Source organism: Tursiops truncatus, chromosome 2 (genome assembly GCF_011762595.2).
Source record: "Tursiops truncatus isolate mTurTru1 chromosome 2, mTurTru1.mat.Y, whole genome shotgun sequence".
In the NCBI taxonomy this organism is placed as follows: Eukaryota; Metazoa; Chordata; class Mammalia; order Artiodactyla; family Delphinidae; genus Tursiops; species Tursiops truncatus.
The window spans coordinates 98,705,837-98,719,820 of NC_047035.1; the positions used below are offsets into that span (position 1 = coordinate 98,705,837).

The 13,984-nt window shown below is 34.9% G+C and overlaps 1 protein-coding gene across 3 annotated transcripts in view; it reads right to left on the reverse strand.

Annotated features, from left to right (window-relative positions):
- Positions 1-13,984, reverse strand: part of RFX7 (regulatory factor X7) — a 146,791-nt gene that overhangs the window by 84,241 nt on the left and 48,566 nt on the right. For 2 of the 3 annotated variants that reach the window (XM_033851711.1, XM_073801040.1), the window contains exon 3: positions 9,819-9,852. In XM_033851711.1, the coding sequence (XP_033707602.1) occupies positions 9,819-9,852 (34 nt within the window). Of the gene's footprint in view, positions 1-8,681; positions 8,924-9,818; positions 9,853-13,984 lie in introns of those variants that run through there. The other variant, XM_073801041.1, reaches the window with a different exon arrangement.

Below are 13,984 nucleotides of genomic sequence, written 5' to 3' on the forward strand. Positions count from 1 at the left end.
TCCAGATATTGTCAAATGTTTCCTGGGGGGCAAAACTGCCTCCAGTTGAGAACCACTGTCTAGATATGCACTATCCAAAAAGGTTGCCACTAGTCACTTGCGGCTATTTAACTTAAAATTAAATTAATAAAATTAACAGTTCAGTTTCTCAGGCACACTAGCCACATTCCAAGTGCTTAATACATAGCTACATGTGTCTACTGGCTACCATACTGAATAGTGCATATACAGAACATTTCTACCACCACAGAATGTTCTAATGGCTACTGCTGTTCTAGACTGAGAGAGTATATATTCTCTTTTCTTACTCCACAAATGTTCATTACAGCTTGCTGACAGCCTGTGGAGGGAGTAGAGAAAGATGACATTAAATAAGAAAAGTAAAGCCTGAGTATGAAGAAGGGTCTTCAATGCCTTAAAGATAGAACAATGGGGAACCAGCAAAAGGTCTTAAGCAAGGGTGCAAAATACACAGATTCACATTTCATAAAGATGATTGTAATGATATGTGAAGAATGGAATAAAAGTGGAGAGACGAGAAGCAGAAATCTAGCTGCAGTATTTCCAACAAGTAAAATGATCTGGATTAATGTAGGAGCTGTAGGGACAGACAAAAATGGAACAATTATGAAGACAGAAGTGATAGGACTTGGTGACTGACTAGATGTGAGGCAGGTGAGAAAGAGGATGAAAACAAGAAGGACCGCCAGGCTTTTAGGTTGGATGAGTGAGGATATTCACTAAGGCAATATGGTAGAAAGAATAATGGCCCTCCAAGATGTTCATGTCCTAATCCTTGAATCCCTGGAACCTGTTAATCTGTTTCCTTACATGGTAAAAGGGACTTTCCAGATGCGATTAAATTAAGGACCCTGAGGTGGGGAGAGCATCCTGGATTATCTAGTAGGCCTAATGTAATCACAACTGTCCTAGTAAGAGGGAAGTTGAGGGAGATTTGACTACAAAAAAGAGATGTGTCAGCGTGATACAGTGTAAGAAAGACTTGAGCAGCCATTGCTGGCTTTGAAGATGCAGCCACTAAAAGCTGTAAAAAAAGGCAAGGAAACAGATTCTCCCCTAGAGCCTCCAAAAGGAACACAGCTCTCTTGACACCTTCATTTTATCTAGGTGAGACCTGTGTCAGACTGCTGACCTGCAGAACTAAAAGATAATAAATGTGTGTTGTTTTAAGCCACTAAATTTATGATAATTTGTTACAGCTGCAATAAGAAACAAATACAAATATGTTCAGAATTTGGGGTGTGATACAGTGAGATTGGTTCTGGAAAAGCTGAGTCTGAAGTGCCTATGTGACATCTTAGTAAAATTGGTGAATTGATAACAGTTTGGCTGTATGGGTCTAGAGCTTAAACTGGGGATGTATAATTATGCATCATCAGTATACTGAGATTAATTGAAACCATCAAAATAGATGAGATCACCATGGGCAAATATAGACAGAATACAGAGGACTTAGGTTGAGGAACAGAGGCCCTTGAAGAAACTGGGAAGGAACAGCCTAAGGTGTAACAGGAAAACCAGGATAGTGTGGCATCTAATGAATTAAAAGAATGAGAATGAACAAGGGAGGGTTAAAGGATGGTCAACAGAGTCAACCGAAAAAGGGTTGTCAAGTTAGGAACTGAGACTGTCCATTATATTTAGCAATGAGAGGTCATGGTATCCTTGATAAACACAAGTTTCAGAGGAGGAGACTGAATTCAATCAACACTTTGACTAAGCCTTGACTTTCTTCTTTCAAAAGAAAGAGGACAGGGTGGTAGCTAAAGAAGGGTTGTGTGTTTCGGAAGGATTGTTTTTTAGATGGAAAAAAATAAAGCACTGAACTCTTAATGGGAAAAGGTCAGTAGAAAATGAGAGCATAAAAGAACAGGAGGAAGAGAATAAATGAATTCAGAGACAGGAAGAGATGGAATCCAGGGCCTAGAAGGAGGAGATCAACCTTCAGATAGGCAGAAAGATATTTCTTCTGTTGGGAGGAAGGGAAGGAAGACATGGTACAGAAGTGAGGAACTACTGAGTTGGGAATTCGAAGTGGTTTTAATTTTGTGAGATACCTATACTGCATCTTCCTACTTCCTCAGAGAAGTAGGAGGTGAGATCATCTGCTGACAACAGAAGTGACTTTAGGAACTTTAGCTAAAGAAGCTTAAGTTAAAAAGAGCACATTTGTTGTCCATTTTCTGAAAACAGAGTTGTATATTCTACTGTCATTGGATGGAATGTTCTTAGCAAAAAAAAATAAATGAGATGATTCTGTCTGAAGGCAACTTCTGAACTGTGGTATAGGAAGTAGGAACCCAAGCAGTTCAGTTTCTGAGATCAGTGTCTGAGAAGGCAAAGTACCAAAAGGAAGGAAGACACAGAAATATCTTCAAAATCTATACAAATCCCTACGTAGATTTGGAATCTACTGCTGAGTATTAAACTATATATGGGTAGAGGAAAACTCCATGAGGCTGGGAAAAGAACTACCAGGGAACTGTAACTGACTGTGACATGTTCAAATTCCAGTCAGACAGCACTGAGATCTCAGTCAACACCCAAGGAATGCAGTACAGACACTAGAGTGGTAACATTCTAGTGTAAAAGCTGAACTCTAAAGTCTAGCTATTCTAGACTTGCCACAACAGAGCTTAAACACAGCCTCAAAAGGATCAAACTAATCTGCAAGTAGTTTAGCTGCCAGCCAAAGAAAACTGCAATACATTTTAAAGAAAGAGAACAAAATCTAGACATTCTAAATAAATACTAAACTAAAAATTACTAGATGTGGAAAGAAGCAGAAAAACGTGATCCCATAATTGCAACAAAAACTCAGTAAATAAAAAGATACTTAGAGATAATATAACTAGCAAACAAGGACTTTAAAATAGCTATTATAAACATGCCCAAGGATAAAACAAGGAAAGAAATGGAGGATATATATATTAAAAAAATAACCAAGTGAAATTTCTAGAACTTAAAAAATGCAAGGTCTAAAATGGGTAATTCACTGAATAGAATTATAGCAGATTAGACACTTTAAGAAGATTAAGGAATGTGATAATAATAATAATAATAAAGAAATATAAAGTATCCAAAATGAAGCAAAAAGAGAAAAAAATAAACATAGCCTTAGTGTCCCGTGGAAAATTACTAAGGAATGCAATGCAGGCATAGTTTGAATCCCAAGATGGAAGGGGGCAAAGAAGAGTATTTGAATGGCTGGAAATTTTTGAAAGTTGATGAAAAATCATAAGCCCACAGGTTTGAGGAAGCTCAGTAAACCACAAGCAGGACAAAAACAAAGAAAACCATACTAAGGTTATAAAATTGCTAAAAACCACTAATAAATAATCTTAAAGGAAGCCAGAGAAAAAAACAACACATTACACACGGGAAAACAAGTTAAGAATGACAACAAACTTCTCAGTGGAGTCTATGCAAACCACAAGAAAACAGACCTACATTGCAAAAATGCTGAAAGAAAAAGTATCTAGAATTCTATACCCAGTGAAAACACCCTTTGTAAATGAAGGGAAATTAAAGACCTTTTTCAGATAAGCTAAAACTGGGAGAATTAATCAACAGGAGACCTACACTACAAGAAGATAAATAGCAAAATGGTATACATACATTCAACCAATCACAAGACAAAACTTGTCAAACTGGTTAAGAGACAAGCATATGATGTCAACAACAACAAAACACTTTAACTACAAAGACTCAGATTGCTTAGAAGTAAAAGAACGAAAAAAGATATGCCACACAAACACTAATTATAAGAACGATGGAGGGGCTATGGTGATATCAGACAAAGCAGACTTGAAAGCAACAAATGATACCAGAGTTAAAAATAGAAATATCATAATAAAAGAATCAATTCATGAAGAATACATAAAAATCCTAAAAATTTATGCTCCTATTAACAGCTTCAATACATGAAGCAAAACCTGACAAGATCAGAGAAAAAAAATTCACAATCACAAATATGAGATTTTAGGCATCCCTCTCAATAAGTGAAATAAGTAAAAAAAAAAATCAGTAAGGATAAATATGTCTTGAAAAACAATAACCAACTGATATATACATACATCAGTTTATATATCTATATATAAATATATATATAGAGAGAGAGCACGCAGTCCATCCAATAACACTAGAATATACATTCTTTTCAAGTACACATGAAACATTCATGAAGATATACCATAAACAAGATTCAATAATCACTCAACTATTTGGAAACTGATCAGCCTATATCTAAGTGTTCCATGGATACAGGAATAAATTAGAATGGAAAATAGACAAAAAATTTAATTGAAAGATAATGAAAACACAACATAATTTATGGAACGTAGCTAAACCAATGCTTAGAGGATAATTTGCAGCATTAAATGCTTACAATGAAAAGAAAAAAAAGTTTAAAATTTCCTTCCTATTTACAAAGTAACAAAATTATTTAATATAATTAATTTTATTTATAAAATTTTTAAAACTCTAGCTAAATTGATCAAGAAAAAAGAAGACACAAATGGCCATTATCAGAAATTAAAGGAAACTGCTACAAATCCTACAGATAGGAAAGGATGATAAAGGAATATTATGAACATTACACTAACAAATTCACTAACATAGGAAACATGAACAAATTCCTTGAAAGACACAAACACCAAAACTGCGTGAAGAAAAAATTTAAGAATTTAATAACCTTATAATAATTAAAGAAACTGATTTCATAACTAAAACCTTTTCCACTGATAGTTTCACTAGTGACCTCTACCATAAACATTTAAAGAAGAGGGAATTCCCTGGCAGTCCAGTGGTTAGGACTTTGCGCTCTCACTGCCGAGGGTCCAGGTGAGGGCCTGGGTTCAATCCCTGGTCGGGGAACTAAGATCTCACAAGCCGTGCAGTGTGGCCAAAAGAAAAAAACAACCAAACATTTAAAGAAGAAATAATATTAATTTTAAATAAATCCCTTCAAAAAATAAAGGAAAAACACTTCCAAACTCATTTCATGAGCCAACATTACCCAGAGAGCAAAAACAAAAAGACATTATAAGAAAACAGCAGATCAAAAGTCCTGATTAACACAGACAATAGTCTTTAAAAAAACAGCAAATCCAATGTAGCAATATATAATAGTATAACACAACATACGGAAATATATGCACCATATGGAGTTTACCAGGGGAATGCAAAGATGGTTGATTTTGGAAAATCCCTCAGTGTAATTCACCTTTTTAACAGAATCATGTAGAAGTACCATGTGATTATTTCAGTAAGTGCAGAAAAAAATCATTTGATAAAATCCAACATGTATTTTTGATAAAAATCCTCTTAGCAAAATAGGAACAGAAGGGAACATGTTCAACTTGAAAAGAGCATTCATAAAAAAGCTAATGCTAACATCACATTGTAAGGTGAATGAATAAACGGCTTTCTCCTAAGACTGAGAACAGGGAAGTAAATCCAATTCTCACCATTTCTATTCAACATTGAACTGAAGGTCCTAGCTGTGAATAAGGTGAGAAAAATGAATAAGTAGACATTTAGACTGAAATGGAATTAAGCTTTTCTTTATTCATGGATAATATGATTGATTTGGTAGAAAATCCAAAAAACTCTACATCTCATATGAGAATTTAGTAAGTATGCATACTCACAAGGTCAATATAAATATTAGCAACAAAACATTGGATAACAAACACTTTTTTTTTTTTTTTGCGGTACGCGGGCCTCTCACTGTTGTGGCCTCTCCCGCTGCGGAGCACAGGCTCCGGAGGCGCAGGCCCAGCGGCCATGGCTCACGGGCCCAGCTGCTCCGCGGCATGTGGGATCTTCCTGGACCGGGGCACGAACCCGTGTCCCCTGCATCGGCAGACGGACTCTCAACCACTGCGCCACCAGAGAAGCCCACAAACACTTTTTAATGCCGTTTGTGATAACATCCAAAATCTTAAAATATCTAGGAATAATTTAAGCAAAACATATACAAGATCTATACACAGAAAACTAGAAAACACTGCTGAGAGAAATTATAGAAGAATCCACTAATATGGAGATATACTATGCTTATGGATTAAAAAACTTGTCATTAGGATGTCCACTGGCCCCAAATCTATCAATAAATTCACTGTAATCACAAACAAATCCCAGTAGACTTTTTTGTTGAAAGAAATTGACAAGGTTATTCTGAAATTTGTATGGAAATGCCAAAACCAATTTGAATTATCACACTACCTGATGTCAAGACTTTTGACAAAGCTACTGTAAACAAGACAGTGTGGTGATGTCATAAAGAAAGAGACAGCAATTGATGGAAAAAAGAGACTCTAGCCAAAGACCCACGCATAATGGTTTTTGATATAGGAAGTGATTGGGGAAGGGTAGACTTTTCAATAAGTGATGCTGGAACAACTGGATATCTATCCATACGGTAAAAAATAAACACTGAAGTTCACCTTATACCAAACAGAAAATTTAAATCAAAATGGTTCACAGACCTAACAGAAAAAGCTAAAACTATAAAACTTCTTGAAGAAAACATGATAAAATCTATGTGAGAAAGCTGAGCTATCTAGAACAAATGGAATGAAGAGCCAGCAAATCCTCCCCTCAAAATAACTCTAAAATGATGAAAAACTGTCAAAAAGAATGATTTTAGGGCTTTGGAAACTGATGAAAGGCAACAAACTGAGAGGTCTTTGGTCATTAAAAACTACTGAACTTCAGGTATTAACTGTGAGAATCTGTTTTACTCTTGCTTGGGGCTTCTCCCATGACCTATCCCACATGGATGAGGCTGACTGTGTGTAAACATAAAAAGGAAACCATGATGAAAAGGAATGAAATAATAGGGAATCTTAATAAAAACAGAGAAACTAGAACACAGGGAAAAATAATCAGAAAAAAAGAAACAAAGCCCCAGAGACTAGAGTGATAAAATCAATAATTTCAACAGCAGTGTAATGGCAGCTTTCTATGGAGAGGGGAATCCAAGGGACAGAAAAAGTATTTGAAGAAATAATGGCTGAAAACTTCCCAAATCAAATTAATCTACAGATGCAAACTCAGCAAACCCAAAGTAGGATAAACACAAAGTGATCCACACCTACATATATAGTCACACTGTTGAAAGCAAGAGTAGGTGGGTGAGTGAACAAACAGTGAATGAATTTATGAATGAATCTTGATAGCAATAAGAGAAAAACAACTCATCATGTACCAGAAAACAACATGATTAATGACTGACTTCTCATCAGAAACAATGAAGGCCAAAGGAGGAAAACTATCCTTCAAAACTGAAAGTAAAATAAAGACATTCACAGATAAATACTGATCAAGAGAATTCATTATGAGCAAACCTGCCTTGTAAGAAATACTAAAGGAAATCCTTTAGACCAAAGGAAATTATCCTTAATTCCTCTGTTTCTCCCTTCACATTCAATACGTCAGCAAGCAAGGCCTACTGGCTTTATATCGAAAATATGCCTTGAATTCATCTATTTTTTCCCCATCTTCCACTGTCATCATCCGAGCAAGAGCCTTATATTCTCACTTGGACTTTTCCACTAGCCTAACTGGCTTTCCTGCTCCTACTCTCATCCCCCTACAAGCCCATTTTCCAACAACAGCTAAGGTATTAAAAAACAGAAAAACAAAAACAAACAAAAAAGCTAGATCATACTATTTTCTTACTTAAAACCTTTTAATTGGCTTTCCACTCACTTAGAAGAAAATACATACTATTTGCCATAGCTAAATAAGCCCTATCTAGACTTTTCTCCTATCATCCTCTCCTCCTTTCATAAGTTCCAGCATACTGGGTTCTTTGTATTCTTCAAACATCCCAGACTCATTTCTGCTTCAGAATTTTTGTACTTTCTGTTCCCTCTGCCTAGTATGTGTCACTGGCAGATCTTCATACAAGACTGGCTTCCTATTATTCAGGTCTTCTCTCAAATGTCATTTTCTCAGAGACTTTTCCTAATCACCCAATCTGAGGTTATCCTACCCACCATCAGTTGTCTCCTGTTGCCTTTAAAAATTCTGTAATAGTATTTATGGTTACCTGAAGTTATAATGTTTACTTATTTTACCATTCATTTAATGTCTACTTCACACAATAAAATGTAAGATTCATGAAGACAGAGATCTTACTATCTTGTTCATCAAATACATATAAGTTTAAAACTTATGCTAAAATATAAACACTTCTGAACTCTTGAAAGATTAAAAAAACCCTTTTTGTTCTTATTTAGTATTTTATAAATGCCATATTTAATAAATTATAGTAGTCTTCTGTCTCAATTTTCTCAATGAAAAGAAAAAATTGAATAATCCTCCAACATTATCTCAGATACTGAAAAAAAAAAAAAAGGGCAGGAGGTCTTAGATAGCAACTGTATCTGTCTTGTTTACCACTGTATTCTGACACCCAGACAGGGTCTAGCACAGAGTAATTATGCAATAGTTACTGAGTGACAGATATAAACAATGAGACTCCAGAGATGGGAGATTCAGAAAATGCTCTGGGGGGTGGGGGTAAGGTCGCCCAATCCATCCCCAATCACCACCTCCCTAGATCTTAAGAGCACTATTAAATCTATTTTAACAGACTGAATTTCTTGAGGGCAAGGCAACATGTCCTTTTAATGTTGTATCCCTTATACCTAGCATGGGCTCAATAATTATTTTTTGAAGTAAATGCAAGAGCATCAGTTTCTTCATTTGTAAAAGAGAAGTAACAAGATTATCTGCTTCAGAGGGTTACTGTGGAAAAAAAAGATAATAAAGGTAAGTGAAAAAAAGGGGAAAACATCCCCACAAAGTCCTCTTTCTTAACTATTAGGTTAGAAAGGCATAGGAGAACTGATCAAGTTACCTGTTCTCCTATGAAGTACTGTTATCTACTCACCTACCTAGAAACTAACAATAATATCATAAACTAATAAGATCCCATACTATTTCAGCACCAGACACTACAGACACTTACTCCCTAACAAAAAAATGTTAGCTTATAGTGAAGACCTGAACATGAATAAGAAAGTTCTGATATCACAAACATAGAAAGAGGACTAACTACAGTGACATTTTGGGGAATCTAACAGTGCAGAATCACTGAATATTCTAGAGCCTAGGGAACATTCCATTAATATACACTTCCATGAAAGAAGTCAGTACTATTCCAGTAGTCTCAGTAGCTGCATACTTCTTCCCTCATATGTTTAAGAGAAGATCTAAGGAACTAAAAACACAATCTAAATTTAAACTATTTTTGTGGCTTTACGCCTAAAGGCCAGCAATCCAAACATAAAAAGTATATTATAGCAACAAAAACCAACCCATAAAGTATTTTAAAAAGCTATCATTTAAACAAATTCTTATTGTCTGCAAGTCAAACCTGAATGTAAACTATTATTGTGGTTTTAATTCCTGAAGTCTAGCAACGCAAATACAAAAAATACACTATCACAACAAAACTTAACCCATCAAACATCTTGAATTTTTTCTTTAACAAATCCTTTAAGAGTTATTAGAAAAGAAAAATAAACATTCACTTTATTAAATGCTGAAGTGATCTTTAGTAAAAGCCAGTAAGTTTCAAAAACATGCAATTATTACTGATGAGATATAGGAAAGTATCTAGACAGCACATAGCCAGTTCACCCCTAGGGTTGTAATTAAATGTCAAATTTTATTCACTTAAATTGAGTTATACTTAAAATAAATATTTACTCAAAAATGTATTTTATATAGTGGGAAAAGCCTTATAACAAAAGAACTTTAAGATTAGTTATTTTACTTACCAAAATGCAGTCCACTTTAGATTGTATAGTTTTGCTAAAAGAAAAAGAAAGTTAAGTTAATAAGACTGATAAATTTATTAAATGTTCAAAGCATTTTCAAACAGACATCGTAATTCGTTATCGTACTATGAAAAAAATAAGCAAAAGTTCTTAAGATTAGGCATCATACCCTAAAACTGCATGTTTCACAAAGCAAAACAAAAGTCTGCTTCCCAATCATTGTACTAAATTCAATCCTAAAGCATGATCAGAATATTTTCTGAGTTCACTGCTACAGTCACCCTATTGCTGATATGCTCTATCTTTGTAAAAGATGTTTTTGAACAAAGTTTGTTTCTAGTGATACATAAAAGTGCAGATGTATTATTACACATAGAAATAGAACCCAGAGTTTACAATGAATTATGATTTTTACTCTATGACTGCCACTCTGGACAATGATTTGTTTAGCATTTAAAAGCCATAATGGTGTAACATTATCTGTATTTCTAAAGACTTATTACAAAGTAGATTCTCTTGAGGACTTCCCTGGCAGTCCAGTGGTTAAGACTCCTCGTTTCCACTGCAGGGGATGCGGGTTCCATCCCTGGTTGCGGAACTAAGAGCCTGCATGCCGCGTGGCACGGCCAAAAAAAAAAAAAGTAGATTCTCTTCCCCTCCTCTCTTTCTCCCCCTCTCTCATGCACACACACACACACACACACACACACACACACACAGAATCCATAGACATAAAAGTAATAATAAAGATTAGCTAATATGGTAATAAGTTGGAGAGAAAGACTGTATTTAGAAATAAATAACACAAAAAGCCACTATATAAAAATTTAACTGAACTATTGAATATAAGTGAACAATTAATATATAATATAAATGAAGCTGGTATAAAATAACTGAACTATAATTTGGATTTTAAAATATCGAAGTGCAAATGCAATGAAATCATGCAAAAGTTCAAAGACAGTTTATATACTATCTTGAATAGATGTTACAAACCAAATTATTTTCCATAAAAGGTTCTAGAGCCAAATAAATGAAAAAAAGGTGGTTATTTACCTTTGTATATAGCTATACAGTTAATCTATAGAGTAAGTAAAAATAAGTATTTAAATCACAATTCAGTTAATTCAATCAGTAACCTCAAAACTTTACACCTGTACTTGAATTTCAAATTTCATTATTTAAAGAACAAGTATTACTGGATTAAGCTCAACTGCAAAATTCACAATGACTAAAAGGAAAAAGTAAATGATACCTCTAGGTAAGAGGAACTGAAATCCCCTCCTTACCATCCCACAGAAGATCTTTAGAAGTTTAAAATCTTTGGAGACTGTGTGTATAGCTTCTCACTCATTAGCAGCTAAAGTGTGCTGTTTTTCCCTCTTCTTCATAACTCCCACAGTTTCCCTGAGATAAGAAGGTAATCTACAGATTAAGAATTGATGCTAAAAAGTAATGTATCAAAAATACAACCGGCACTTCCCTGGTGGTCCAGTGGTTAAGAATCTGCCTTCCAATGCAGGGGGCTCGGGTTCGATCCCTGGTCGGGGAACTAAGATCTCACATGTCACGAGGCAACTAAGCCAACGTGCAACTACTGAGCCTGCATGCCCCAACTAGATAGAAGCCCACATGCCACAACTAGACAAAAGACTGAGCCCACGTGCCACAACTAGAGACAAGTCTGAGCGCTACAGCTAGAAAGAAGCCCACACGTCGATCCCGCGTGCGGCAACTAAGACCCGACACAGCCAAAAAAAACACAAAACAACCATTTCTCACCACCTTGGTCTAAACCATTATCATTTCTTTTCAAAACTGTTATAATAACCTTCTATCTGGTCTCCCTGCTTCTATCTTTACACTCCCACCACCTACCTTGTGGGCTATTCTCAACCAAGTAGCCAGAGTGATACCGTCCACCACATTAGTCCTACGCTCCAAGGTCCTTATCACGGCCAACAAAGCCCTGTATGATCCAGTCCTCTGCTATTTTTCTAATCTCATCTCATATTAGTCTACTCCTCATTCATTCAGCTCCTGCCACGCTGTCCTCCATGCTGCTTCTCAAGGCAGGAGTAGGGCCTTGCACTGGCTTTTTCAGTCAGCATCTAAGAATCTTCTCCCATGTAACTTATCTGTTCAGTTTCCTCATGACTTTGCTCAATATTGTCTTTCACAGACACTTCTTCCCTGACTACTTCCTCATGTAAAATACTCTCCATCACGCTCTATCCCTCTTATCCTGTTTTAAATTTCATTACTGCACTTACCACCATTTAATATTTTTATTAATTTATTTGTTTACTGGCTATCTTCCTTGTCTAGAATTTAAACTCTATGACAGCAGGATTCATCTGTTTTGCTCACTGCTGTATTACCATTTGGCATATGTTAGATGTTCAATAAAATCTGTTGAATAAATGAATGACAAACAGACATTTAGTCCCCCATATAAAGACAACTCTTTGGGACCACTTAAGAAAGAGTTTTCAGAGAAATTAATATGAACTTGAACATGTGATTATTTTAAAAACAATAGATCTAAATATATTCCCCTTCTACGAGAAAGTGACTGCTCTATAGGATATGTAAAGAGGATGACTGTGACTTCCTATCACAAACAAACAAGTTGGTAAATCTCTGAAAAGAATATGTAAAAGACGGCCTTTTAAAGAATAAACTTATAAAGTAAAATGGGAACACATCTAAATCTAGCCCTTCATACTTAACACAAACATGATAGAGGGATATAGAAGACATTTAAGTCCCCTTTGTTCTTCTGTCCAGTCTCTCACCCTCCCCTACCTTCCCAAACACAACCATCATTAATCTGATGTATAACCTTCCCAGGTGGTATTTCAATACCTGTATTAGATCTACAAGCAACATACACTATTGCTCCATGAAGCTTTTAAGTGTTTATATAAATGCCATTACATTGTATATATTCTGCAAATGTCCTTTTCACTCAACCCTGTTTTTGAGATCTTTCCATGTTGACACACTTAGATGAAGTCCATTTATTTCAACTGCTCAAAGTATTCCATTGAATGAATGTATCAAATTTATTCATCCATTCCTCTATTGAAAGCCAATTATGTACTTTTCAGTTTTTCTACAAACAATGCTTCAATAATGTCTTTGTACATGTCTCCTGGTATACACAATCAAAAATTTCTCAGTTATAAGTCTAAAAGTTGATTTTCTAGGATTCATGGATATATCTTTTCAGTTTTATTATGTATTACAGAATTCCTTTCGCAAGCACTTGTATACATTCATACTTCCATCAGCAGTATATGTAGTCCCTATTATCCTGTCAACTTCTGTGGAAAAAAAATGTATATACATATGCCATTTATATATGATACATATATTATGCTGACATATATTAAAAACTTACTATTCTAATGGGTATGAAAAACTCTTTGTCATTATCCCAATTACTAGCATTGTTGTATACCTTTTCACCTGCTTTTTGACCACATGGGTTCTCCTCCATAAACTGTTGGTTCTTGGCTTTTGCCCATTTTTAAGTGGAGTTGATGATTTCTTACTAAATTGTAGTAGTTCTTAATGTACTCTGGATACTAATCTTTTGCTTGTTACATATACTTAAGTTTGTTAGTGGTACATTTTAATAACTTACTAAAGTTTAAATTTTTGACTTAGTAAAATTTATTAATTTTTTTCCTTTATGACCTGTGTTTTTTGTCATAAGAAATCCTATCTAGCTAAGGTTTTAAAGACATTCTATATTTCATTCTAAAATTTCTGAAGGTAGTTTTGTTTTCGATCTTTATTTTAATCAGAATTTATTCTTGTTTGGTATCTGGCAAACCAATTGTTCTCTATTTTATTATGTCAAGTTTACATATATGTTTGAATCTGTTTCCAGCTTTTTTTCAGTTTTATTATTAATCTACTTGTCTATACTTAAGCCAACACCACACTTTGAATTTGTATGACACTCCTCAACCATTTTCGGAACAGCCTTGAGAATTCTTGGACCTCTAATTTCCAGGTGAGCTTTTTGTTTTTCCAACTCAACAAAAGTCCTAAGAGTTTTATTGAACTGCACTGAGGTTGTAGATTGAACTGGGGGAGTTGACTGATAATTTGAATTTATTCTTGTCTGTTCTTTAAGAATGTCATGTAATTTT